A 25,817-nucleotide genomic window follows, 5' to 3' on the forward strand; every position below is an offset into this window, starting at 1 on the left:
CTTGAAGTTTGTTCAAGTTGTGAAGACTGGTTCCGTTGTATAGGGCATGGCAGTAATCATAAGATAAGTGCTCTGGCTAGGGTGATGCAGCTGTTGGGTGACAGGAATGGTCTGCAGGCGGTTATGAGTTTAGCTGTGTAAGCTACAGAGGAGGCTGTTGCATTGATTTGTTTAGTGAGGCTGAGGGTGGAGTCTAAGTAAATCCCTAGTGTTTTGACTGCTTTGGCAACTTGAATGATGTTATCAATGGTGAAGGATTGGAATTGGATAGGCAATTTGTTAGTCGGTTTTGTGCACCAATCAGAAGGATTTCTGTTTTGTTGTCTTTCAAGCAGAGACCGTGGATGGCCATCCATGATTGAATGACTTGGTAGATTTTGTTCAAAAGTGTGGAATCCGAGTTGTAGGAACCTGAGAGGGGGATCAGTATTTGGGTATCATCTGCATAATTAGTGTAGGAGATACCCAGGCTTTCTAAATTATCAAATAGTGGCTTTGTAAAGATATTTACAAAGTGTGCGAGACGCATGACCCTTGTGGCACACCGTGTAGGACTGGGGCTGGGTCGGCAGTTGCTGTGGTGGATAAGACTCCTGGTCCTGTTGGATAGAAAAGATTGAATCCAGTCTGTGGCTTTGGTGGAGAAGTGAGCAGCAGTAGTCGGGTGCTCGCAGGGGACCTTGTGGCTGACCAAATCGAAGGCCGCCGAAAGGTCTAGTAGCAGAAGGAGAGCTATGTTCCTTTTATCCCTTAACTCATCCACTTGGATTTTGAGGTCAATGAGCACTGTTTCCGTGCCATGACCTGGTCTGAAGCCTGATTGGCAGAGGCCCAGGAGGTTGTGGTTTTCGAGGTAATTTTAGATTTGGGGGTATGGCCCCTGTCCAGAATTGTAAGTAGGAATGGTACAGTGGTGATGGGTTGAACATTGGTTGGAATGTATGGATCTACCATAGGTTTCTTTAAAAGTGGGAGGACCCAGGGGTCTTTAAGGTTGGTTGGTACTATGCTGCTTTCAAATGAGGAGTTAATGAAGGTAATGATGAAAGGGGCGAGATCCGCTGCCATTTCTTTGATGAAGGTAGGGGGGCAGGTGTCGCCCTAGCATTTCGAAGGTTTGTAACTTTCAATTATTTTGGTAACCTCTGGTACTGAGACTGGCGTGAATTGGAATGGAATAGCCTGATTAGGTATAGTGTTGCTATGGTCGAAGTGTAGGTCTTCAAGGAGTAGCCTTAGCTTTTTTTGGTCAATTTTGGTTTGGAGGAGAGTAATTTTGCCTAGGAGTGCTTTTTGAATGTTAGACCACCACAGGGTGTCTTTAGTACAGTGGTCGTCTGGGGTCCCAGGGGTTTCCAGTTCCCGGAGGATGAAGAAGAGGTCTTTGGTCCCTGATTTAGCATTGCTAATTCTCTCGTTGTAGGTATCGCGTTTCATTTGGTGGATGGCGTTTCTGTAGTTGTTGGAAGCTAATGCAAATTTCTCTTTGTTGAGGGTTGACATTTTTTTCTTCCAAGCCCCTTCAGCTACTCTCTTGGTGCTCCGAAGCTTTTTTAGGCTAATGGTGTGCCAAGTGTTGAGGTGGGCTGTTTATCTTTCCGCATGTTTAAGGGGGCTACTTTATCTAAGGCCGCGGTGAGGCTATGATTGTACAGATCTACCAACTTTTCAGTGTTAAGGTTGGTGTGGTTCTGCATGTTGGTGATGGGAGAGAGCAGCAAGAGCATCTTATCTCCAGTGATGTTCTTTTTGTTTCTGGTTAAGGCCGCGTGGGGGTGAGTCCTGAATATTGAACATGATCAGATGATGGTCTGACCAGGCACACTGTAGATTAGAGAGGATCTTGATGTCCCAGTTGAGATCAGTGATCCAATCTAGGGTTCTACATTTATTGTGTGTAGGGCTGGTGATTTGGTTCAGGAAGCCTAGTTCAGACATAGTATTTGATAGTGCCAGAGCGTTCTTGTCTTTGGGGTCATTGAGGCCCAAGTTAAAGTCGCCTAAAAGAGTCATCTTTGATCCTGGTTTGGCGTTGTTAGTGAGAAGAGAGGCGATTCCCAATGCAGTTCCTCTTAACATTTCACTGCCTTTTAAAAAAAGTATTTTATTGCTTATAGTGCGAGCCTAGCTCTCAAGAGCAGCAGAGCGCTTTACAGCAGGATTGTGCCCGAATTAGGCATGGCATTTTATACAATAACATAGTTACAAGGACTGTTGTTGTGGGGAGAGGGATTTGTATTCATCCGGCAGGTATTGTTGAAAGAATATTTTATGGTTCTAAAATGTGTAAGGGTGGTTCTATGTTCTTAGATCGGCAGATTTTTTTAATTAAAACTGAGTTGTTGGCAGAATATTTTTGGCCAGGAAAACTCACTATTATCTAGTCCCTATTCCCGTCCCCCTCCCCCCTTCCCTTATATCCTCTTCCTCTCCCTCACCCGCCCTATTTTCAAATTCGATTTTCTGACTGAACATTTTCGGCAAAATTCCACGAAAAAAAGTCTGCCGATGTAAGAACATCATACCATAAGGGTAGGGCATCCCCCATAATAACATAGATGCATGAATGGATTCTGGTAGCTTGCTGCTGGTCATGCTCCATTATAAACGTGTCCCATCAATTAGCTCAGCACTGAACCGCCCTCAATTGCAACATCACCCTAAAGGACCCTGTACAGCTCATCTGGACAGATCACCACTTCCTCCCCCTTGACATTAATATCAACAACCTAGTGCACAAAAGGCCTATTATTGCTCCGGCCTGCCTAACTAGGAAAAAGAGCAACATCACAGCTGAAGGCTTAATGCCTCTGGTGACCCCCATTCTGAACGCCCTACCAACTACAACTGACTTAAACTCGCTGGTCAACGCCTATAATGACTCCATGGCTAAAGCTATCGACACCATTGCCCCATTAAAAATGCGCAAAGGGAAACCTAAAGCGCACCTGAATACGTGGTACACCCCAGAGCTCAAACTTCTCCGACTACAAAAAAGCAAACTTGAATCACTATGGAAATCGGTGCCTTCATTAGACAATAGAACCAACCTTACCAATATCTCCACCCTCTACAAAAATGAGATCACACGTGCTAAGAATGAATCTCTTAATTCCAGGATCTCACAGGCAGGCTCCAGCACAAAAGAGCTCTTTAACATCTTAAAGGAATTAGAAAACCCCACTCCTCCCGAAGATACCTGCACAAAGGATAAACCTTGGTGCACAGGGATCCAGAATGCCCTTGCCAACAAAATTTCAGGGCTCCAAACTAAAATTTGAAACAAACGGCAACATGACCCCACCTCCAGACCCACCCATCCCCCACTCACCGCCACTAGCTCAGGCTTCACCTTCAAAAAGGTTACCATACCTGAAGTACAAAAAATTATAGCATCCTTGAAACCCTCGAACTGCAAGGGGGACAGTTGCCCCGCACAGATTAACAAGGATGCTGCCAGGGATCTCTCCCCCTTCATCACCAAATTAATAAACTTGTCTTTTTCTAACAACATGGTCCCAAGTAATTTGAAACAATCCTGGGTCATACCCCTGCTAAAAAAACAGACCCTCGACCCAGACATACCCACAAATTATAGACCCATTACCACTGTCCCATTTTTACTAAAGATTCTTGATAGAGTGGCCTATTTACAAATTCAGGATTACCTTGAAACTAACCTATTACTAGGTACTCGCCAATCTGGCTTTCGTCCCCAACATGGGACGGAAACGGCCCTTGTTGATCTCAAGAGCCAGATAGACGAAATCAAAGCTAAAGGGAGGGCTGCCAGCCTGCTTCTCCTCGACCTCTCCGCTGCCTTTGACCTGGTTGACCACAAAATCTTGTGCAACCACTTATCATCGGCAGCACACTTCTCCCACTCGGCGGTCACATGGATCCAATCCTTCCTGGACAACAGGACCATGCGAGTCTTCTCACCCATAGCAGCAGCCGACCCTATTCCCATTACCTGCGGTGTCCCACAAGGATCTTGTGTTTCACCCACTTTGTATAATATATTTACAAAGCCCCTATTCGATAAACTGGACCATCTGGGTGTCACCTACACCAACTACGCAGATGACACCCAGATACTCCTCACTTTATCAGGCAACTACAACGCGGACGCCAACAGGATCGGTGAAGTCTTTTCCATCATTCAGGCATGGATGGCCACACATGGCCTCTGCCTGAATGATGACAAGGCTGAACTGCTCCTTGTCGGCTCACCCAACACTATCCGGAATCTCAGCCCTAGCTACTCTAGCTTCACCATTGACGGCAACACTATTCCCACTGCCAAAAGTGTAAAAACTCTGGGTTTCTATCTCGACACTAACACCAACCTCGCCAAACAAATTAATATGACCGCCTCAGCCACTGCTTACACTGGGAAACTAATCAGAGCCTGCAGACCTTTGATATCCCCCAACAATTGCCTTACTCTAGCCAGAGCACTTATACAATCCAAACTGGATTATTGCAACAGCCTGTATGTAGGTGCCAATAAAACGGTTGTCAATAAACTGCAAGTTCTACAAAACAATGCACTCCGTGCCGCCCTTAATATTCCCAGAAGAGAACATATCTCAGCCACAAGAATCACATGCAAATGGCTCTCCATCCAACAAAAAATAGATCTAAAACTATCTGCCTCACCTACAAAGCTCTTAACCACCTGGCCCCACCTTATTTAACCGATAAATTCACCTTAAGACAGAATATTAGAACCACCAGATCCTCTAATACACTACAACTGACAGTGCCCAAATACTCCCTAAAAAGAGCCGGTGGATCCAGCTTCCCAGTTCTAGCCTCACAATTATGGAACACTATTCCATTGGACATCAAATCTACCCCTACATTTCAACCTTTCAGAACTAAGATCATCACCTGGTTACTCAACAAATAACTAGCACTGTATGTATGTATGTATCCGCTACGATGTTACTAATTCCACTATAACTGCTTTCATAACTGCTTTTGTAACTATACATTTACTGCACAAATGTACAAATGTTCTTACCTATGCCTGTAACCTGATGCTTAAGCGCCCATATACCTCTGGGTCAGGAGCGCTATACAAAATAAATAAACAAACAAACAAACTGTGGAAACGGGAGGATGATATTGGTGAATTGGGTACTTTCCTCTTGCTCTCTGGCCACAGCACGGCCTGCCGGAATCCCTATCAAGGGAAGGATCCCTCACAGTTTTCAGAAAGGTACTAAAAACAAAGTTATTTAACTAGACCACCTCCAAATTGTACAGCTTCCTACACTGTTCCGATGTAACCATTGAACACCAACTGTCATTAACCTGTATTACTCCTATGTACCATTGGTGCTATTTGTAACACTACCTCTGTATATCTGCCCTCATGTACTTCTCTTACTTACTATATATGATATTTGTATCACTGCATATGTATTATCTGCCTTCGGGTAATAAGTGAATATTCTGTAACAGCGCCACGATGCCCAAGGGCCGCTGGGCGCTTTATAAATCCAAAATAAATAAATGGGACGTTCCTTGTCTGACATATCAAGACGTCAGCGGAGCAGTCGTGGGGCTAGGGACGGGCTCGCTGACATTTTGTGATGTCACAAGAACTTCTCTTTCTAGTCCAATTACTATTTTAGAGGCACACATGACAAATGTGGAGTCTGCGACAAATGCGGTTGCCAGGATTTTTAGCAATCTACTTAACCCACAATTCCCGGCTGGTGGGTTTTTCAGCTATTTACCTTGTGCCTTGTCCATGGGGAAGATATGGATAGAGAAGCGAGGAGACGGGAGAGCAACACATGTAAAGAAAAGCTTTGCTCCAATATTTGCCTTTTTGTTTTCTTACCAATGGTTATTCCCTTTCTGTTCCCCCAACGGCAGGCAGTCGAGAGACGGCGTTCACTTACGCAGTCAGTGCGGCGGGAGTCGTGAACGCCATCAGCCGCGCCTGTCGCGAGGGTGAGCTCTCCACCTGTGGCTGCAGCCGGACAACACGGCCCAAGGACCTGCATCGAGACTGGCTCTGGGGCGGCTGTGGGGACAATGTGGATTATGGTTACCGCTTCGCCAAGGAGTTTGTTGACGCACGAGAGAGGGAAAAGAACTACCCCAAAGGCTCAGAAGAACAGGCACGAACATTGATGAACCTGCAGAACAACGAGGCTGGACGTAGGGTAAGGAGGCTTGGTACTGGTGTCTAGCGTCATTCTCCCACCACCCCCTCGACAGCCAGGCGCCAAACAAAACTGTGCTAATAATGTGTAAAGTAATTGCAGGCTCTCTCTGTACCACAGTGCCTGAGTCCTTCTGTGAAATGCCAGTGCCTTCCCGATTTGGCATGTGTCAGTTCTGGTAAGACATCCCATTACTCTCCCTACGGAAGTCTTTCCGAGAAGTGGCTGTACTGTCCCATTTAGCAAATATGGTTCCTGCTGGGAAACCCCAGCACTGTCTCATCAGAAGGACTGCTACATTCCTAATTATTGTCCAGCATTCCAGTTCAGAGTTTCCAGTACTACATTTAAAACTATTTATGTATTGTATTTCTATAGTGCTTAATGCCTAGGCGATTCACAAAACATAATCGCAGTACAATGATATGAGCAATGAACAATCAAGCCAAAAGATCAAGAAGAAAGAAGGGTTTCTAAATTAAAATAATGGGGAAAAAACTGAGGCCGAAAAGACCACATTTTTTTAATTCAAGTTTCGAGGAAACAAAATCATTTTTTTTTGTGTGCTTCTTTTTGTGAAATGTAATGTGGAGGGGAGACCCCCTTGAAGCCTTTCCCCTACCTACATTTATTCCCTTACCGAACCCCCATCTATTTGTTTTGAAAAAAAAATTCTAAAATAACTAAATTCGATAAAAGAATTTGTTGTTTTCGGCTTCGTCGTTTTGGCATTGTTTTTTTTCAGGCGATACCGAAAGAAGGTACGTTTTTAGGCGAGTTTAGCAAAGAGGAAAGAATTTTGAAATAGAGCGCAAAAAAAGGGGAAGGGTATTCAAATGGTGTGGTCCAAGTAAAGAAAACTATAGTCATCCAACTGAGATAGTATTATATTGAATATATAGGGGCACTGCTGAGAAGAGCCAATTTTTACCATTGAACACACTGTATTCCTGAAAAGTACCAGCACTGTCCGTAAATAGTATGACAACCCTGCGGAGAAGCGCCAGTGCTGTCAAATTGAAGGATCTCACTGACTAGTGGCAGTGCTCTTGTTTCCCTTCCTCTTTTGCTCGCTAGATTTTTGCTCTGTGTGTGCCGTGCATTGCTCCAGCTGGGAGCAACTAACACGCATTTCCACCCCACTTTTTTTGTAGGGTAAGGTCCCCTCTGGGTACCTGCCTTGGGCAAAGGTAGCTCAAGGCAAGCAAAGGGCATATCCTTGGTGGCCGGCCTGCGGGTGGACACTGTTATCACAGAGTCCATACAGGCCTCCCAAACCGAGTGCGGTTTTACGTGCAGCAGATTGTGAAGTGGCCGACCCCCTTAACCAGTTAATTCCTCCGTATCTCAAACACTGGTATCCTGATGTGTGAAGAAAGCTATAGTCATCCCACTACTGAAAAACGCCAATGCTGATATTGGACACTTATCTACTTATCCTCCGATTTAGAGTCGGCCCGATCTAGCAAACCTGCTTTAAAAGGCAGTGACCTCCCAGCTGCACACTTTCTTTTAGAATCGCAACCTCTTCCCTTTCAACCGGCCGGAGGAAGTCACATCCTTTACTTTTAATTGTACAGTATCTTTGGAATCTGGCTGATGCAGCCCTGATCCACCTGGATTTATCCTGCAGACACACCGACTGCTGCAGCTCTGGTACTCCTCGATTTATCCTGCGGACACACCGGCTGGTACAGCGCTGGTCCTCCTGGATTTATCCGGCAGACACACCAACTGCCACAGCCCTGGTCCTTCTGGATTTATCCTGTGGACACACCAGCTACTTCAGCCCTGGTCCTCCTGGGTTTATCCGGCTACAGATCAGAGTTCCTACCTTGATTAATGGAGCCCCGCAGGCATCGTCTATTTTTAATCTCCCCTTTAATGTGTATATTCTCCCCCTCTTCAAGTTGATGTTAATTTAGCTGACATCACACAGCGCCCACCTCCTCTGTCCCTCCCAGAGCCCCTGGATGAATTGAGATTGAATCCTTCTAAATTAGAGATCCTAATTATTGACCCTCCCTCTAGTCTCTGCTGATGGTCTCTGGCCTGCTGAATTAAGACCACTGCCCCCTGCCATCTACACAGGTGAAAAACCGATACTCTGAATCAAAGCCGTAGTGCAAAACGTTTTTTGCCATTTACAACCCTAAAATACAACAAACCCCACAAACATCACTACACCACAACAACAAAACAAACCACACATAGCTTCGCACAACAGCACACGCCGGCTAACGACCGGAAAGCATCCCCAAGCTCTGCAAACAGTGTTAACCGAACTGAAGCTGCCAGCAGCACATCACTGCTCTCTTGTACTTATCACGCTCGTTCCCACTAACTCACCCCCCACCCACTTTCCTTTTCAGATCCGGACCACTCTGGTGGTGATAGTGTGCGGTACAAATATCCTTTAACATTTAAGAACCGTGAATATGCTCTTGCCTTGTCTTGAACATTACATCTCTGTCCTGCTGGCATTATACTTCTGTTTCGGTCTTTGCCCGACCACTGCTCTGTCACGGCTGCAGTAACTCCAGAATGCCACTGGTCGTGCAATCACAGGAACTGGGCACAGGCAGATATGAGAAAGACTTTTGCTGTTTCTGACACCTATCCTCAAGGAGCTATGTTCCACTTGCCCTCAAGGACATTCCTGTTTCTATCGAGCCTTAAGACCTACCTCTTTGTCAGTATCTTTGTTCTTTAGCCGAACCCTGCCACATTTAGGCATTGATGTTCAAACGCAATCCTTCAGCTCCAGTGTCTAGAGGTCACTCGTGGCTGAAGTGCGCTCTACAAATGTCAACATTAGCTTAACCCCATTGTTTCCTATGAGGACAGACACCCTTGCCAGTAGTTGTTAGGATAAGTTAGTTGACTGGCAGTTCATAGCTGCTAGAATGTCGGCCTCATCCAACAGCACTGTGCTATATATCCATTTATTTATTTGATAGTTTTTTAATAGCGTACCTAATACCATACCTGGAGAAAAAGGGGGTTCGTTCCTGGCTATCTTGCTCAATGGATTTAGAAAAGAATTGTTCTTAAACGTTGCAAATTGCGATGTAATTTTGCTTTTAATTGTGCAAGTGGTTGATTTATGTTGTCAATACATATTGTACATTGGGGGGTTCTTGAATCCCCTTGTTGTCAGCCGACACATGTTTCGACCCGAGGGTCTTTATCAAGGCTATTGGTACTGGCTTGTAGCCCCCTGTGGGGTCCTGGTAGAAGTATCTGGTGTTAGTGCTGCAGTTTGCAGTTGGCCGTGTGATGCCGGCGAGGGGCATCCTGTAACCTCTGTGCTGCCGGGTGGACCTGAAGACTGGGTAAACCTCAAACCAGTTACCTGTGATCTTACAACGTGCCTTTTCACCACGATGCACCAAGAAAACAATGGCCTAGCAAGGTCACTTCCAAAGCTAGAGCCAACTACTCTTCTAATACCATACCTGAGTTCGGTTTCTAAACGCGAATCCTGGATTTGAACCTTAATGGGTCTGTGTGGTCTTGCTTCCAAGACCAGCGCATTGCCCCTGTACAATCCCCCTCTCACCCATTCCAAAGGGGGTCTGTATAGCCCACAGCTGCAATTGGTATGCCTTTGCAGTGCTGTTCTCTTATCGGAAAGTGCTGTCGCTGCAAAGCTCCGCTATCAGACAGTGGCCTGGTGTTTGGATGGAAGGTGTCTTGGACACATAATGGCTAGAAGGGTTGGCCGGGGTGCACCACATTTGCTCTGCAAGTTTGTCCCTGCATCTAGGTTCTGCCAAGCTATCCTGTGAATTGAGTAGGGCAGGCTGTAACCGGTGCAGTGCGGGCCAGCCCTCGGATGTTGGGTGCCACACGTGCCAGCACCCCACGGTTGTGGTGATTGCTCCAAGTGCACCTGTGTCCAGTCTGAGTGCCAGGTGGAGTTATTTACATGTAGGTGCATCTAAGATTTCATTGCGCTGCATTTTAGTGCTATTCGTTCAAGACCTGCATGGTGGCCAGTGCCGGCTCGGCAGAGAGCGAGTTAATGGGAGATTACCTGATGTAACACGCTGTCGAAAACCAAGTAGAGATAGCGGTATATGACATAGAGGTGTACCTGTACACAGGGCTGGGTGTTACCGGAACGCCACTGCATGGATCTGTGTGTGTTTAAGAATGTACCTACAAAAGGACGTGTGTTATGCAATGGGACTTCTTGGCCCATAATTGTAACGTATTTTGTTATAGATTTTGCAAAGTGCTCATGCGAGGAACCTACTGCAGCGCCAGGAATAAGAGCTTGATTGCCGCCAAAGTCTTTTGTTTTCTGGTCTATTTGTGTATGCTTTTTGTGTGCGAATGTGTCTAGTGTGCGTTTATAGGCCGCCCCTGCCCGTGCTCACCCACGCGCCTGCGCAGCCCTACAGTTAAGGTTGCAATGCACTTTCCAAAATCAAAGAGCCTTTTTTTCTGTATCTTTTTGTCACTGTCGCCTGGCTGTAAGCGGACGCATCATTTGGCTAGCTTTGATTGAGATTAATCCCCCATCAATGGTACTGCTCCAGCCATCAATATGCACTTTGTACAGTGCTTCTTGGTAAAACATTGTTCATCTATAGATATCAAAGTCAAAATGTGTCTGTGGGTTTGTGGCTTGGCGAAGCGTTGTTCCTTATACAATTCCACACTGTTTCACCAATCTGCACCAAACTTTTCATAGTTACCTGTTAGAACCCTGGGACATTACTACATTTGGACACTCCACCCCTTTCCCTGGATTTCAGTGAAAGTTAGCAGGATTTTGTGGGTTTGTGGCCTGTCGAGGAAGCCATAAACCATGTTCACCTGGGAGGGAAACAAAAAATGTATGAGAGGCGAATGGACCTGAGAGGCGAAGGTGAAGGCAGGTAGCATTCCAGAAGTTTCCAAAAGTTTGTTGCATCAGGTGAAATGACTTTTCCAGAGGATTTTTGTGAGATGGTGCCTGCCAACAAAGCCGTAAACCATGTTGACAGGCAAGGGAAGCAAAACATGTTTCTACACAAGCTTTACAATGCTGAGAACCATGATCACTGGGAAGAGAAACAAAAAATGTTGTTTCTAAACTGGTCCCGGCACGAGGAACTAAACTCGAAGTCAAGGATACACGGTTTTCAAGATATTTGCACCGCAATGGACTGCAGCAAACTGCAGCACTCCAGAGGGAGGCGGACAGCCACCTACAAGATCATTCATTTTCAACAAATAATGAGTGTTATCATGTCTGTCTACAGAACCTGTTCGGAGAGCGGGTACTTCTGCAATCTATCTTTTCTCTTCTTCTGCATCGCTCTGATCTCAGATAACAGTTCCTGACTTTTCCTGATCGTCTGCCTCTCCCACTTCCCTGACTTTTCCTGATCGTCTGCCTCCCACTTCTTGACTTTTCCTGATTGTCTGCCTCTCCCACTTCCCTGACTTTTCCTGATCATCTGCCTCTCCCACTTCCTGGCTTTTCCTGATCGTCTGCTTCTCCCACTTCTTGACTTTTCCTGACCGTCTGCCTCTCCCACTTCCTGACTTTTCCTGATCGTCTGCCTCTCCCACTTCCTGACTTTTCCTGATCGTCTGCTTCTCCCACTTCCAGACTTTTCCTAATCGTCTGCCTCTCCCACTTCTTGACTTTTCCTGATTGTCTGCCTCTCGCACTTCCTGACTTTTCCTGATCGTCTGCCTCTCCCACTTCCTGGCTTTTCCTGATCGTCTGCTTCTCCCACTTCTTGACTTTTCCTGATCGTCTGCCTCTCCCACTTCCTGTCTTTTCCTGATTGTCTGCCTCTCCCACTTCCTGACTTTTCCTGATCGTCTGCCTCCCACTTCTTGACTTTTCCTGATCGTCTGCCTCTCCCACTTCCTCACTTTTCCTGATCGTCTGCCTCTCCCACTTCCTGACTTTTCCTGATCGTCTGCCTCCCACTTCTTGACTTTTCCTGATCGTCTGCCTCTCCCACTTCCTCACTTTTCCTGATCGTCTGCCTCTCCCACTTCCTGACTTTTCCTGATCGTCTGCCTCCCACTTCTTGACTTTTCCTGATCGTCTGCCTCTCGCACTTCCTGACTTTTCCTGATTGTCAGCCTCTCGCACTTCCTGACTTTTCCTGACCGTCTGCCTCCCCCACTGAAGGATGGAACCCCCGCCGAGATATGACGCTGCTAAGATTCTAGCCACAGTGAGTAAAGGCGTCCCGAAGTCGCACACGAGAATCAGAAAGAGTGGAAAGTAATGAGGCACGGTTCCTTGTGAAGGACGGTATAGATGCTGGTTCTCAAACCCAGAAGGAAGCCTGTTGCACGGACCCCAAACTCTATTTCTCTACTGTCTGGGTGACTATATATTACATATACACAAAAGGAGAAAAAGTATGTCCTATAGGCATTGTCTGTCCCACTCTTAAACATCAAAACAACACAGAAATCATTATATCAGGAATAGCAAATATCGATGTATTGTCAAATTCACCTTAGGCTTAATACAATCCACATGAAATAGTAAAATTAGAAATCAAAAGAAAACGCACCCACTAGACATAGACACATCTATATGCATTCACATGCAATTCCATATTTCATGATTTTTTTTTTTTTACAAAACACATGGATAAAACAAATACATTCAAAAAGTTGCCCAGTTGTGTCCTAATACATGGCTATCTGTATGAGGACACAAATGGCCAACTTTTTGAAGTTGGTCAGTTTTGACACACCTGGCCTACTATTTCATGTGGTTTGTTTTAAGTCTAAGGTGAATTTTTACAATAAATCGATATTTGATCAAATTATTTATGTGTTGATGTTTAAGAGTGGGACAGACAACGCCTATAGGACATGCTTTTTCTCTTTTGTGTATATGTAAGTCCTTGTGAAGGAAGCCAGGAAGAAAAGGGGAGAAAGTCACTTGGTTAAAAAAAAATCCTGCACACAGTTTAGACATACTGTAAATTTGAACAGAAGAACTAACCTTGATAATTTAAGGAGCTAAATACACATAACTTGAATAGTCTGGAAGGGATGGGTTTAGTGTTGGGCGAGAGCACCAGGGTTCTCTTGCTTGGGTTCACTTCATGACAAAAACGGTGGGATCCCGAGCAAATACCAATTTCTCCGTTTTCTTACCTGCCAAATTTCACAATGCTTCCAATCATCAGTGTTTTCCCTCAATTTTCCAAAAAAGGATCTATCCATTTCCATTGACCCCATTCTAATAGTACCAACGTGTTCAATGACGTTGAGTTTCTGCAGGTTCTCGTCGCTTGTTCCTCACTGAGGCTTGGGTTTGGGGGACCCTCCCAAAAAAATTCAAATAATGCAATAGATGAACATTTTTTCGTTAGAAAACATTCGATGGAAAAATGTGTAGATGGAACATTTTCGATGGAAACTCCCGTAACTTGTGTATATGTGTGCTAGAGGTGCCAGGGCAGTTGGCACTGCCCCTGCCATTGCGGTCTAGCAGCGTCTGTCTGCATTTTCATCAGCTGCACACAGCAGGCCCACGCATGTAATACTACCTCTCCGGTCTGACCACCTGTCGGAGAGGAGGGCGCAGCTATGTCAAGGCCTGGAGCCAAAACCACGTCATTCAGGTGAAGGTAATCTGACGGTCCCTGTTCCTGGGGGGATTTGGTTCCAACTTTCAAATCAGCCCTACCGGCTGGCTGCTGCCCCTAGTGAGATCGTCTCATAGCCTTTTCTTGATGTCATTATAGAAACACGGCCACAGTACGCTGTTTACAGAGTTGAATTGGCATCCTTTGAAATGAGGGTACTTGGCCAACTCCCCTGCTGGTTCCTCTCCAAAGGTGGGTAGCTCTGCGGTGATGAGAAGTCACATTTCCAATGGATCAATAGAGACAGACTGGTGGCTCTCCAGGGGTGGGTAGCTCTGCAGTGATTGGAAGTCACATTTCCAATGGATCAACAGAGACAGACTGGTGGCTCTCCAGAGGTGGGTAGCTCTGTGGTAGTGAGAAGTCACATTTCCTAGGCATCCGAAGGGACATTCTGGCACCTCTCCAAAGATGGGAAGCTTGGTAGGTGGAAGTCCAATTTTCTACGGATCCACAGGTCGCGCACCATTGCGTATCCAAAGGCGGATCGTTCTGGGGCCGGGGGGAGTTTCATTTTCTAGGGATCCACAGGGATACCCTGGTACCTCTCCAAAAGCAGTAAGCTCTGGTGTAGGGGCAAGACAAGCACACTGGTGCCCCTTCAAAAGGCGGGAAGCTCTGGGGTAGGAGGAAGTCACATTTCGTAGGGTTCGACAGGGACATCCTGGTACCTCTCCAAAGGTGGATAGCTCTGGGATCGGTGGAAGTCATATTTTCTTGGGATCCACATACAATGGTGCCTCTTCAAAGGCAGGAAGCTCTGGGGTACGAGGAAGTCAAATTTCATTGGGATCCACAGGTACACACTGATGCCTCTGCAAAAGCATGAAGCTGTGGGCAAGGGCGAAGTCACATTTCCTAGGGATCCACAGGGACGCTCTGATACCTCTCCAAATGTGGTAACTCTGGGGTAGGAGGAAGTCACATTGCCTAGGGATCCACAGGAACGTCCTGGTACCTCTCCAAATGTGGTAACTCTGGGGTAGGAGGAAGTCACATTTCCTAGGGATCCACAGGGACGTCCTGGTACACCTCCAAATGTGGATAACTCTGGGGTAGGAGGAAGTCACATTGCCTAGGGATCCACAGGAACGTCCTGGTACCTCTCCAAATGTGGTAACTCTGGGGTAGGAGGAAGTCACATTGCCTAGGGATCCACAGGGACGTCCTGGTACCTCTCCAAATGTGGATAACTGGGGTAGGAGAAAGTCACATTTCCTAGGGATCAACAGGGTTTTCCAAAGGGAAATAAAATGTGTTTCCCTTCGTGCAGACGCAGTTATACAAGACATGCTTACAAATTTAATTTGAACGTGATTTTCTTTTGATCATCTGAATCCTTCCACGCAAAACATTTCGGTAGGAAATAACTTCCATGACAACAAAAAATGAAGGCAGATTGCTGAGGTGCCAGTTGGCATCTTTTCTAAGAACAAAACCGAAGGCGGGGGTAGGTCATCAGATCTGTAAGAACCTCTAATTTGGGGGCGGGATGGAAGGGAAAAACTCGGGAAGAGGTTGAAGGGAAAACGATTGGACAATGGCCAATTAAGAATACTACTGGGGCTCCACAGCTGGGAGTGATGTTTTAAAAACAATGCGCTCCACAGAAGTATCACTTCCCAACGCTGCGATTTTTGGGAGTGTTTTGCTTTTTTGTCTGGGTAGGACAGCATCCAAAAATGGGTCTGGCTAAGGAATTGAATGGCTATTTTTCAAGGTAAATTTCCAGTACTTTTAAATAACTCATTTTAAGACGTGTGGAGATGGAATAAATGTGCGTTTAGTGTGGCTAAAAAAAACCGCCTTTTTTCCCCTCAAGGCTGCGGAATGGAATGGCAGATTGCATGCAATATATACGCCCAATCAGAGATGGTGAAAATGTTGAATGGTGCATGTCTATATTGGCAAATGTCACAGATGGCACTCAAGCCGCTGTGGGTCTGAAGGACAGTTCCTGGGTCTTTGTTGACATTTTGTGGGCCAAAGGTTCGCCCCTCGCTTTCATCTCCATTGGTATCTCCTCCCTAAAGGTGCTTCTCTCTCTTCTGTGTTGGTACCTCCTCCCTCACCCAGGCATCCATAATCCCAGGTTAGTGCTACTGATGTGTAGCCCCTACTGTCTGGTTGCTGTTCTGTGCGAGCACTGTGCTCTCTGTATGCCAACTACCTATCCCTTGGGGATTTGCTAGTCATAGGTTAGTGTCTGGGAATTGGGAAGTGCCTTGCAGCCTCTCAGTCAATCCCCTGTTATCTTGTATGGCCACTCTCCCCTCTCTTCTACACTCTGATTGCACTCCTACCTCCGGCCTCTCTCTTCTCCCTTCTGCCCCTCTGGTCTCTCTCCCACAGTCTAGTTCCCACCTCCACCATTTGATGTGACTACTACTCCCGCTCCACGCCACTACTCCTCCTCTCACCCGGCTACTACTCCTCCTCCGACATGACTATTACTCCTACTACTACACTCCCACCTCCTGACACCCTTCTCCACCGTGTACTCCCAATTTGCATTCATTGCTTACATTAAATGACTCTACTCAAACGTTACACAAACCCGCCCACTCACACTGCAGAACCACTATCCCTTTTTTTTTTTTTAAATTCAAAATTTATTGATTTTATACAGATTCAACAATCACTTACATACAGAATTTGTCAATAAGATATTAGAAAAAGCATGTAAGGTGAATACCGTCCTCGTATGGCATGTGCAATAATTCCTGAGAATCGAACAGTATAGCAAATAAGATCTGTAAAACCCAATCTCACTCCTCCCCTCCCCCCTGCCCCCCCCCCTCTAATATCTCCAAGTACGGGATTGAAAAACAACATGAAACAGTGAGACAACACCAGAAAGCATCGAGTACAAATATGATATCCGACCAGGACACATAACATGGCCCAAGGAACCGCCACAACGAGAATCATCGTTCATTATCAGTATTGACCCAGATCGCAACAATATTCTGCACACATTGTCTTTACAAGGCATGTTTGGCTCTGAACTCAGACCAGGCACTTTCGACATCAGTAAGATCTCCGCGTAAGGCGGCAGTCAAGCGTTCCATTCTATAGAGAGTTTGGGCAACCCCAAGCCACTCGGTTTTACTAGGGAGCTTGGGCCTCTTCCATACCATAGTGAGACAGGCTCGTGCAGCCATCAATAGACCGTGTACCATCCTAGGTGCTTTTACGACTTTGTCCCCTGTTTCGATCAAACCAAACAGGATAAACATTGGCTGCTGCACCCTTCCTTCATTGTCCAGGTCCCTGATCCAGCTAAGAACCTCCGACCAGTAAGTCTGAACCATTGCACACCCCCACCACATGTGCCAATAATCAGCCCGCATCCCACAACCCCTCCAACAGTATGGGCTAACCCCCTGATACATCTTGGCGAGCCTGATCGGGTCATACTGCCATCTGTACAATAACTTTATAGCATGCAGTTTATACTGGCAGGATATAGAGGATTTCGCAGTGCGTCTGCAGATTTGTAGCCACAGTTTTTGCGAGATTTGTCTGCCCATATCTCCTGGATGGGCCGTTTAAATGCCATAAAGATGGTCTTTCTCCCTAAAATATTATATTTGTTTCAGATGCTCCCCGTTAGGATGCCCCCGGAATACTTCATGGAAGTGAGAAAACTGTTTTTGACCTTCTTATGGCAGGGCCAGAGGTCAAGGATTCCGAGATCCTTACTCCAGCTCCGCAAAGATAACGCAGGAGTAGGCCTCCCGGATATGGAGACATATTACAGGGCGACGCAACTTAGGGTTCTTGTCCCGCACTTTAGGCAACGTTCGGAGCCCCAGTGGATAGTGCTGGATAATTATCACCTTCGTCCCTTTATTGTGTCCGAATGGTTATGGGTCCCCAGATCTCAATTGCGTGGGAGAGTCAGATCCCACCCTATCTTGGGTACACTGTGGGCAGTATGGAAACCCGGCAGGAAAATGGTGGGCGTCACGACATGGCCATCCCCCTTAGGACACCTTTGGTCACCAGGAATCCGAGATGCAATCCCAGAACCGGGAAGCTATGAAACATGGTATCAAGCGGGGCTGGAAAGGTTGGGCCAACTATGGCGCAATGGAACCTTTATAACCATACAGGAGCTCCAGGAGGCGCTCGGTATAGGCTCGCTTTCAGTCTTCCTGTATTTGAGACTCAAAGGGGTAATGACAAGGTCAATCTGGAAGGACCAATTGCAGAGGGATCTTACCCCATTTGAAACGATCCTTGATCGATGTACGGGCTCCAGTGGCCTGATAAGTGCTATGTACTCGGCTCTGATCGAGGCCGATATTTACCCCTCCTTGGCGCTTAAGAGCAGATGGGAACCACTATCCCTTTTAACCCAATACCTCACTTGTTCCACAGTGCTCCACCACAAGGCACCACTCCCTCCTCACACCTTGTGGTCCTTTGGTTTACCTTCGCCTCCTCTACTGACCACACCCTTTCTGATTTCTGTCCCCTGCTTAAATCCTGCGTCCTTATTGGACAGCTTCCCCAAGCCAATCTGGCCAGTTCTTTTCCCCAGGGGGCGTGTGTATAGAGTGCAATGTTTTAAATAGAGGACTACGCCCTGTCCACTCTTCCTTCCTATAGTTAATATAACGGTGAAGTCGGGCTAAGGCTTATGTTGGTGTTCTACTTCTCCATTCTGGTTTGGTTACAGGTAAGTGTTGTTGGGGAGGGAGGGTCCTTTTCCATTCGGGTTTGCTGCTGCTCCAGGGGCATATGTTCAGAGCACCGGCTCGACGGCTCGGTCCAACAACTCCATCCGCCTGCCCATGCCGCAGATAAGGGCCACAGCTTCTCTCTCCCGTAGTCTCTAAGTGGCTGCTGTCTTTGTTGGCCGGGCGGCTCAGTTGGTCCATCTTTCCTTCTTCCCACACTGTTTTCTGAGTGGTCTGAGGAATGGAAAAATACGGACCAATATCTTGCCGGGGCGTGGCGTGACGGTAGAAATGTGCTGACATTGTTTACAGTACATGTCATCACCTTTGTGTGACTAAGATCACCCTTTTAAGAACTACATGTTCTCGTATTGTGAATGACAACTAACGTCATATGTTTGTCTGTTTTCATCAAGATACTTTCTTTAAAATAAACTTTGTTTTAACAGCATTATATGTTCAAGTTAAAGGATATTTGTACCGCGCACTATCACCACTGCAGTGGTCTCCTGGTTCTTTGGCGGTTCTGAAAGAAAGGAGGGGTGGGGGGAGTTAGTGGGGATGAGCTGGAGAAGTGCAAGAGAGCAGTGATGTGCTGGTGACGGCCTCAGCTCGGAATTCCGTTGACAGGGTTTGGGGTGTTGTACTATCGGAGGGCGTCGTGTGCTGTTGTGCGGGTCTGTGCATGCTTTTTTTTTGTCATTGCAGTGTGGTGAAGTTTGTGCGGATTGCTGTGTTGTAAGTTTATGGTTGTCTGGTTAGAATTTGAGAGATTTATGCAGAGGGTGAAGTTGCTAGTGGGTTGGTTAGTATAACTTGTGAGTTTGATCATGAATAGCTGATGAATAGCTGATGGGTGCTCGCATTAGCCGCCAGTAGGTGGCCCTACCTGTGCGTCGAAGGGAGGGGACGCGTCGTCTCATCCTCATCCTTTTTTTCTTGTTTGAACTGATACAACCCTCAAGAGCAAAGCCCCCCCAGAAACATGAGTGTTTTCCCTCATTTTTTCACTATGACTCAAAAGCGGCCAGCATGGCAGAAATGTGGCACCAGGGCTTGGGGGTTTCTCTCACTATTGTTCGGTTCACAGATGGACCTGGCTTTTTTGGGCCTTCTCCCCCTTCTTTTGACAATGGGAAGCCTGATAGTACACTTTCGACAATTTGAGTCCCATGGGGTTGGACAATGACACCTATTAGCACATGGGTGTCAGCATGGTGCTCCTAAAACTCTGGGTACACCTCACCCCAAGCATTCGGACTCGAGCAATAGCCTGGCAAGAAGCACAGGAACAATTGTCTTAAGCTTTTTAAAATCAGAGAGGGGCAAGTAGAGGTAATTTCCCCAAACTAGCACCCCACAATGAATCACAGAAGGTGTCCAGTTTGTTGTTTCTAGTTCTATGTTCATTAAATTAACATTAGAAGTAACTGTGTGTGCTCACCCCTCTGCCCCCCCAGCCCCCTTAAAAACCCTTTAATTTTCAGATCCATGTGCTAGCCTTACAGACCGGCAACTTACAGCTCTCTGCTTCACCTCGGGCAATAACTCTGGTGTGGGGTTTTTATCCAGCAATAATGGCCCTTCCCTCTACAACAAGGCTTTTATCAGTAAGAAGAGACCCTTCAGTTTGCGATGTGTGCTAATTCGTCAACATTATTATTTGCTGTTCTTTTCTCTTGAGATTTCTAGTCCACCGGGCTCTTGCCTGTTAAGATTCATATGCGCCCCATCCCCTGCTCATATGCGCCCCCATCCCCTGCGCATATGCGCCCCATCCCCTGCGCATATGCGCCCCATCCCCTGCGCGTATGCGCCCCATCCCCTGCTCGTATGCGCCCCATCCCCTGCTCGTATGCGCCCCATCCCCTGCTCATATGCGCCCCATCCCCTGCTCATATGCGCCCCATCCCCTGCGCATATGCGCCCCCATCCCCTGCTCATATGCGCCCCATCCCCTGCTCGTATGCGCCCCATCCCCTGCTCGTATGCGCCCCATCCCCTGCTCATATGCACCCCATCCCCTGCTCATATGCGCCCCATCCCCTCGCCCCATCCCCTGCTCATATGCGCCCCATCCCCTGCTCATATGCACCCCATCCCCTGCTCATATGCGCCCCATCCCCTGCTCATATGCGCCCCATCCCCTGCTCATATGCGCCCCATCCCCTGCTCATATGCACCCCATCCTCTGCTCATATGCGCCCCATCCCCTCGCCCCATCCCCTGCTCATATGCGCCCCATCCCCTCGCCCCATCCCATGCTCATATGCGCCCCATCCCCTGCTCGTATGCGCCCCATCCCCTGCTCATACTTTCTATCTTCCGGTCTCTCTGTCCTGTGGGTGGGGCATAGACACCTGACCAGAATGGGGCACAATTCAATTTCGGTTCTTATGCCCTATGCACAATTCTTATTGGGTTCCTATGTCCCTGTTTTCGTGTCTTTTCCGATTGGTCGGACCCTCTGTTTTACCTGTTCACACGTTTTTATGTTCTCGTGCCCTTTTCTCTTCCGGTTTTCATGCCCCTGTTTTTGTCCCCTATGTTCTCTACTGAGCAGATGTCTTTGCTCCTTACTCGTCAGATTTCTATCTCCTGTGTTCCTTATTCATCAGATTTCTATCCCCTGTGCTCCTTGCTCATTAGATTTCTATCCCATGTGCTCCTTACTCATCAGATTTCTATCCCTAGTGCTCCTTACTCATCAGATTCCTATCCCTTGTCCTCCTTACTGAGCAGATGTCTGTCCCCTGTGCTCCTTACTCATCAGATTCCTATCCCTTGTGCTCCTTACTGAGCAGATGTCTGTCCCCTGTGCTCCTTACTCATCAGATTCCTATCCCTTGTGCTCCTTACTGAGCAGATGTCTGTCCCCTGTGCTCCTTACTCATCAGATTCCTATCCCTTGTGCTCCTTACTGAGCAGATGCATGTCCCCTGTGCTCCTTACTCATCAGATTCCTATCCCTTGTGCTCCTTACTGAGCAGATGTCTGTCCCCTGTGCTCCTTGCTCATCAGATTCCTATCCCTTGTGCTCCTTACTGAGCAGATGCCTGTCCCCTGTGCTCCTTACTCATCAGATTCCTATCCCTTGTGCTCCTTACTGAGCAGATGTCTGACCCCTGTGCTCCTTACTCATCAGATTCCTATCCCTTGTGCTCCTTACTGAGCAGATGCCTGTCCCCTGTGCTACTTACTCATCAGATTCCTATCCCTTGTGCTCCTTACTGAGCAGATGCCTGTCCCCTGTGCTCCTTACTCATCAGATTCCTATCCCTTGTGCTCCTTACTGAGCAGATGCCTGTCCCCTGTGCTCCTTACTCATCAGATTCCTATCCCTTGTGCTCCTTACTGAGCAGATGTCTGTCCCCTGTGCTCCTTACTCATCAGATTCCTATCCCTTGTGCTCCTTACTGAGCAGATGCATGTCCCCTGTGCTCCTTACTCATCAGATTCCTATCCCTTGTGCTCCTTACTGAGCAGATGTCTGTCCCCTGTGCTCCTTACTCATCAGATTCCTATCCCTTGTGCTCCTTACTGAGCAGATGTCTGTCCCCTGTGCTCCTTACTCATCAGATTCCTATCCCTTGTGCTCCTTACTGAGCAGATGCCTGTCCCCTGTGCTCCTTACTCATCAGATTCCTATCCCTTGTGCTCCTTACTGAGCAGATGCCTGTCCCCTGTGCTCCTTACTGAGCAGATGCCTGTCCCCTGTGCTCCTTACTCATCAGATTCCTATCCCTTGTGCTCCTTACTGAGCAGATGCCTGTCCCCTGTGCTCCTTACTCTTCATGGTTCTATGCCACGTGCCTCTTTGTCTTGGGATGTGTACGCCTCTGCACTTTTCTCTTTAGCCTTTTGTTGTGTGTGCCTTTTTCTCTTCGGGCAGCGTCCCTCTGGTTGGTCTGGGTAGTCTGTGTGTTGCTGCTGCTGCTGCTGCTGTTGCAGCTGGCGGCCATCTTGCTCTCCTCTGCCCAGGGCCCTCTTGCTGAGCGCTGGAGGAGATGGGGCCAGAGATTGCTCTTTGTTGTGTCGCTGCCTTTGATCCGCAATGCAGGAGACCTCCCCGTTTATCAGGCATCTCTCTCTCTCTCTCTCTCTCTGCCTGCCTCTGCCTGTCTCTCCTTGTCGTCCCGGTGACATTCAGCCCTGCGATGTTTTATTGGGCAGCCCTCCCAAGAGATGTTGCATCCTCTTTTGGAAATGGCTCCTCTGAAGGGGGTGCACGCGTTTGAGCAGGCACATTGCATGTCATGTCATTCGGGCGACTTGACCCAGATGTGGCTCTAACTTTACAGCCAACAAAATGCCATTTATTTCGACTGCCAGAACGTTGCTGCTGTGTATTCAAGGTTTAAGTTACATTTAGATTGCTAGCGAGTTTGCCTCTCTGACACGAGGCATTGAGACCACGCCAACACGGGGCCTTGCACCCAGATAATCTTTCTGTGCCTCGTGAGTTCTAATCACGGCATCTCCGCACTTCAACAAATTGTGTGATTCTGGGCATAACAACACTCCGTTCTTCTGCAAACGTTTGAGAGCTTTTAAAACAAAGATGTTTAACACCCAGCGCTATAAACCAAAAGGGCCATTTAGATGTTGCCCGGGACTTTGCACCCGTCCCAGGGGCGCATGCACTGTCTCCGTGGTAGGCAGGGCCCGGGGTCCTGGGTTAGCTCACTGAACTTCCTTGAGGGGCGGGGGATAGTGTACCCGGGTAGTAGAGCCCGTGGGCACCAGTAGGAGGATTTCCCCCCCATGGCAGCAGGCAGAGCAGGCCCTGACGGCTGCTAGGAGGCTACACGTGTCCGGGGGAGGGGCGCAGCCTCTCAGTTACGCTTCTCGTCCTATCGCGATAGCCCTGGGGCCCGTTATCGCGCCTACGCTGTAGAATAATTTGTCTGCCAGGAGGGCTTACCAGGGCGTGGGCAGATCTCTGATTGCCCTGGCAAGCCTTGGAAGCCAAAATGCAGGCTGCCCCTTTCCAAAATGCCTCGATGGCCCTGTCGGTATCAGACTTGACATTTGGCACCTGCAAAGAGTCGACTTTGGGATTCTACTCTAGTCCTTGCAGGCAACTAGTTGGCACTCTGTATGCCCTAGTAAATACTCGGGTAAGGGGAAGTGAGGTCCCACTGGTGACAGGAGAAAGGACCATTTTATGACGAAGGAGGGGGTGAGGTGGGGCTGTTGCAAAATAAAAGCCTTCCTCGATGAAACGAGGAGGCATTATGGAGTCCAATGGTGAAAGGAGGAGTCCTTATTGATGAACGTGGCGTGGCCTTATTGTGGAAGGAGGGACACATCGGTGAACGTGGAGTGTTTTTTCTTGTGAAAGGAAGGTTTTTGTTTTCTTTTTTGGGGGGATAGTGGAGCATTCGATGTATAAATGTAATGGTCTTCAACTAGAAAGGGGCGGGCTTCTTTGACAAAAGGAATTGCCTATACTGGGGTACCCAGGGACCCCATAGTGTATGGCACTTAACAAAGCAACCTAAGAAGCTCATAACCACTGTTTTGTGGGAACTGGCATGGGTATGAAGTGGTCTCGAGAGTTGACACACTCCCCGGCATGGTTTTTAAGCTTCTGGTGCCCGGTCGTATGAAAAGACATTGAACAAAGTCAGCAAACGTTGTTTCTGCAGTTGCCGTCATCTCACTAAACCTTCGTGCCCACTCTCCCCGCAGGGTCCCAGGCATTCACACTGACTGTGGCGCGGAGGGCTCACCACCCAACCCTAAGCCACGTGGAGACTTGGGCCTTTACCCCTTTATTCCCCACGGCACAGGGAACTCACTACCTCATCCTCCAGCCTGCAATCCCCCACCGGGCTCTCAACCGCTGAGCCACGTGTAAACCAGGACTGTCATTCCTCCCATTTGCCATGGGTCAGGGGTCAGCATCTCAACCCCTGGGCTCCTGGAGAACGCATGAAGCCGAGCAGTTCACAGGTCAGGATGAGCTGTCCGTTTTAGGGTGGGATCAAGCCTGATTGCCATATGTTTTTGCAATGGTACAGCAGGTTGAAAATTGCATTCTAGTCTGCGACTAACAACTGCCAGTGGGTATGATTAATTCAAAGCCTTCACATCCATTGTCACTGTTGTAGAGTCACTAAGTGTCACATGTATGCTTACATATGGGGCAAAGCTTGCTGCTTGTTGAGTTCCAGTTCCAAGCTACTCGAGTTTAACACGCAGTGAGGCTAAAGCTACATGTGGTCTCTTGCAGAAGTAATGTGACCCTGTTTGGAGTGCCACTTTTGGAGTTTAAATAAGGCCTGGATTCCATTTAGTCTTCCCTATTTGTAATAGTACGGACAGCTGGAGAAAAAAATGGTGTGGAAGGTGTGAGGAGCCAGGAAAGAGACACATAGGACTCATGATGATTGCTATAAACCTTTATTTCAATAATACATGGGTTGGAAAATGCCTCTCTGCCCCTAATCTAGGAGGTATTTCCCTACCTCAACCAAAAACTAAGGGCCTGCCACGTGTCAAGGTGTCTGAAGCAATAATGTCCTGTGCCAAAATGCTACCCTAGCCCTCTCCTTCTAAAAGTAACTCTAAGGTGTTAAAGGTATTGTCTTTGGCTTGAAAAGTGCACTAATGTTCAAGTTCATCAAAAAGGCATAAATCTAACAGATTCCAAATCAATAGTGTTCAGTTGCAGAGAATGACGCCCTGCCCCAGGAAAAACATAAAGTAAAAAAAAAAATAACCAGGTTGTTGGTAGCCCAAGAGGCTATCCCCTCCCCCCCGAACCCCCTTTTGGTGTTGCAACTCACTCCAGGGGAAATGACTCCCTTCCCAGGTCTTTTCCACATTCAATGCAGTTCAAAATCCTAAGGGCTTGAATCCTCCTTAAGGACTCGAAAAGCACCTGGTATATGCTGCCGGGACAATAGCTCTAATGGTATGATTCTTCCTCGAGATAGTATACTCAAACAATTACACTTATGGGTGCAGGTCCCAGACTTGCACAGCGCCTGGTATACACTCCTGCCAGGTCTTAATTACACTGTTCACTCTCGCTGTTGTCCGAGTGTACTCTACTGCCAGGACAACCACTCAAATGGTATGATTCTTCCTCGAGATAGTATACTCAAACAATTACACTTATGGGTGCAGGTCCCAGACTTGCACAACGCCTGGTATACACTCCTGCCAGGTCTTAATTACACTGTTCACTCTCGCTGTCGTCCGAGTGTACTCTACTGCCAGGACAACCACTCAAATGGTATGATTCTTCCTCGAGATAGTATACTCAAACAATTACACTTATGGGTGCAGGTCCCAGACTTGCACAA

General features: G+C 47.5%; 1 protein-coding gene across 5 annotated transcripts in view; it reads left to right on the top strand.

Annotated features, from left to right (window-relative positions):
* Positions 1 to 25,817, top strand: part of WNT5B (Wnt family member 5B) — a 515,195-nt gene that overhangs the window by 450,792 nt on the left and 38,586 nt on the right. For all 5 annotated transcript variants that reach the window (XM_069628623.1, XM_069628624.1, XM_069628625.1 and 2 more), the window contains one exon: positions 5,893 to 6,185. In XM_069628623.1, the coding sequence (XP_069484724.1) occupies positions 5,893 to 6,185 (293 nt within the window). The remainder of the gene's footprint in view (positions 1 to 5,892; positions 6,186 to 25,817) is intronic.

The sequence above is a fragment of the Ambystoma mexicanum genome, chromosome 12 (genome assembly GCF_040938575.1).
Source record: "Ambystoma mexicanum isolate Mex_15411 chromosome 12, UKY_AmexF1_1, whole genome shotgun sequence".
In the NCBI taxonomy this organism is placed as follows: Eukaryota; Metazoa; Chordata; class Amphibia; order Caudata; family Ambystomatidae; genus Ambystoma; species Ambystoma mexicanum.